A 3,109-nucleotide genomic window follows, 5' to 3' on the forward strand; every position below is an offset into this window, starting at 1 on the left:
ATTCAAGATTCATATATTCAAGCCCTTTCGGGGGCAATATAGGCCTGAACCCCTGGTATTGCCGCTTGCGGCTATATTTGTACTGTAGCCTACTGTATTTACTCAAAACTGTACTTTGTCGCCCCCAAGTGGCAGCGGGAGCTAACTGTTTGACTTTCATCTTACAGTAAATTGAGAATTGAAGTGCCCAACACTGACTACATGTTAGCTGCAGGCTTTGGAAGTAACTGACCAATGTAATATGTAATACATATGTAATCCAGTAAAAATATATATATATATATATATATATATAATCAAGATTATAGTCACATTCAGTAAAAAAGTTTGATTACTAGCAGAATTACAATTTAAAATTCATTTAATGTATATTCTATTTATTTATTGAAGTGGCTGTGCACTGTAAATATTGACTCTTCTATCATTTATTTTAATTTATGTTTGATATCATATGGTGCAAATAAATAAAACCTAAAACCCTGGAGAAAACACACTTGGCTCTTAAAAAGGACCAGTACAGCCCCCCCCCCCCCCCCCCAATTTCCTGCATTTGACTCCTGGAGAGTCTGGGGGCATGCTTAATTTTTCCTGTAATTATTACTAATTCCCTTTTAAATTTTGTAATCAGTAATAGCCTACTGATTACTCAGTAATACTGATTACAATTCTTAAAAGGGAATTAGTAATTTATCAGATTACATTTTTAAAGTAACCCTCCCAACCCTGATTAAATGTATCTTGCAGCTTTCACATGTGGAACTTGAATGCAGCACGAGAAGTCACTCACAGCAGCTGTCCCACAACCCACACTCCTCCTCAGCGGCACGTAAAGTGACCTCTGCTAGCTGCTAGCCACAGACTACTCTCTCTGAGACAATGGTTCCTCCAGTAGCAGTGTCGCCCCTGATCAAGGTGTGTTTGGTTGAACATACTTTCTACTTGATTAGCGTTACATATGTTTTGTGTGTGAAATTTTTCTCATGTTTGCATTTGTTTGCCAGCTACCTACTAGCTAGCGAATGCTAACCTGCTAACAACGTTAGCTAGCAAGACATGCATGTAGCAGGCAAAGGAAGGCCAACCAAAATAACTCCAGCATTATTAAATGTTAGTAACGTTATCTGGTAAGATATGGCCCGTTTTATACGGAGCCATACGTTTTTGAATTTGCAAGATGCGTGAACAACACACTGTTAGGGTTGTGTTGGATTAAATTTGCCATTACTTGAGACCTTTAAGGGACTATATAAACTGACTTTTTCAATTCGGCAAATATAAAATCCATCAATAAGCACCCGATCTAGTAACATTTCAACGTTTACAATGTATTTATTCTGCTCTATACCGCCCACTGCGGCATGTTTTTGGTGGAAGAGGACTGGGTTTAACAGGCGAACAAGTTCTTAAAGTTTATATTGTATTTAAATAAATGCTCCTTGGTGGATACTTTGTATGTCGAACTAAAGAAGGACTCCTCACAATTCAGGAAAAGATTTTAAATTAGATTTTATTGTCACACTGTAGCAATAAACAGTCATGCCATACTAAATAAAGATTTTTTTGACTGTCATAAATTTGTGCAATTGTTTGTTTTCCATTACAGACAGCAAGGTATTCAGCTCTAATTGCTGGCATCATCTATGGTAAAAGAAGATATGGTGAGTTATTCCTCATATTTTTTCATTGTACACAGTGTCCTTTATTGCAGCTGTACACTGTGTGAGACGTTCAATTAGCAGCAGCTTTGATTTCATATGTGCAGGAGTACAGTGTACACACTTAATACAGTTCAGAAAATTACTTTTAACAAAATAACTGGCTCATGGAAATAAAATTATAGAATGTCATAATAGCTGTCTTGAGTTGTGGGGCAGCAGTATTTTAATAGTTAGAAAAAGAGTAAGACAAATCCGCACCTAGCTAGTTCCAAAACCTGATGGGAATATTTGGGTGGGAAAAGTGAATGCATAATTTGCTCTGTGCTCCCTCAACTACCACCACAGACTTACCCTTGAGCAAGGCACTTGCCCCAACAGTTCCAGTGGAGCTGGTTGTACTGGGCATCTGCCTAGTAGCTACCAGGTGTGAATGACTTTTGTTTTCTATAACGAATGTTAGTTTTTGAAAAGAAAACCCTGGCTTGCTCCCCCCCTCAGATGAACTGAAACCTATTGCTGCTGAGGAGAGGAGGGTGGAGGAGGAGGAGAAAAAGATCCGGGAGGAGAAGGAGCGCATTGCCAAGCAGCTAGCAGAAGGTAGCCTCATCACACATATTGACACAAGTCAATCAATCAGATTCATATTCCACCTGTCATATATGCACAGATCTATATGCTGCACGGCTGATTGTTTTCCTTTGTCCTTGCAGCAAGTGAAGAAACCATTCTGAAATAAAGCCCTGGAGATGAGCTGGTCTGTCATGTGTGGATCTCCACGTCAGCCTTCCCTTCCTTACTTGGGGTGCAACAAGGTCAAAATTGGGTCCCACCCTGTCCACCACTCCACTCTGTGGATGTGTTCTCTGTTACCTCAGATACCCACTCTTTGTCTGGACCGCCAGATACTGTTAGCTACATAAATGTGTGAAATAATGGCTTATTTTACTTTAGCATTGTAATATCGCAAAAATGCAGCCGCACTCTTGTAAGTTATTAAGTTCATGTTTGTACTTAAAGTAGTGTCATATAAATACAGAACTAAATAGTCACTGAAGTTTCTGTCTTTTTGTTTGCCTGTTTTATGACACTTGGTTATACAATATAGTGTTCCTCCCACCAATTTAAGCAAATGCATAGTTGTCACTGTTAGTTACAGCACAAGTGAGAGAGATGTAATATTCAAGGGATACCATGCCATCTTGCAATTTATTTTTCATTAGATAATCACATTAGAAGGACATTTTTTATATATTTATTTTTCATCCATAAGAACACGAAAGACGAGAGCCAAGGTCTCCACCAGGAACAGCCTCCTACGACAACTGACCAACTCAAAGTGGGGGGCCCACCTGGGCACACTGCGGACATCAGCACTAGCCTTGTGCTTTTCTGCCGCTGAATATGCCTGCCCAGTATGGAGCAGGTCTTGCCACACCTGCAAATTAGACCAA

At 39.4% G+C, this 3,109-nt stretch overlaps 1 protein-coding gene across 1 annotated transcript; it reads left to right on the top strand.

Moving 5' to 3' along the window:
• The first annotated feature begins 775 nt into the window (after window positions 1-775).
• Window positions 776-2,696, top strand: atp5meb (ATP synthase membrane subunit eb). Its single transcript, XM_083644986.1, has 4 exons — window positions 776-912; window positions 1,604-1,658; window positions 2,157-2,255; window positions 2,369-2,696. The coding sequence occupies exons 1-4, from the start codon at window positions 877-879 to the stop codon at window positions 2,392-2,394; spliced, it is 216 nt and encodes a 71-aa protein (XP_083501112.1). The 5' UTR covers window positions 776-876; the 3' UTR covers window positions 2,395-2,696.
• Window positions 2,697-3,109: the final 413 nt, after the last annotated feature.

This window comes from Poromitra crassiceps (assembly GCF_964638095.1).
Source record: "Poromitra crassiceps genome assembly, chromosome: 10".
In the NCBI taxonomy this organism is placed as follows: Eukaryota; Metazoa; Chordata; class Actinopteri; order Beryciformes; family Melamphaidae; genus Poromitra; species Poromitra crassiceps.

What these genes read in the sequence shown, in the direction of transcription:
- atp5meb (XM_083644986.1), top strand. Translation starts at nt 877, where the DNA reads ATGGTTCCTCCAGTAGCAGTGTCGCCCCTGATCAAG. An exon ending in CAGTGTCGCCCCTGATCAAG is followed by an intron (nt 913 to 1,603) that starts GTGTGTTTGGTT and finishes TTTCCATTACAG; the next exon opens with ACAGCAAGGTATTCAGCTCT. An exon ending in TGCCAAGCAGCTAGCAGAAG is followed by an intron (nt 2,256 to 2,368) that starts GTAGCCTCATCA and finishes TTGTCCTTGCAG; the next exon opens with CAAGTGAAGAAACCATTCTG.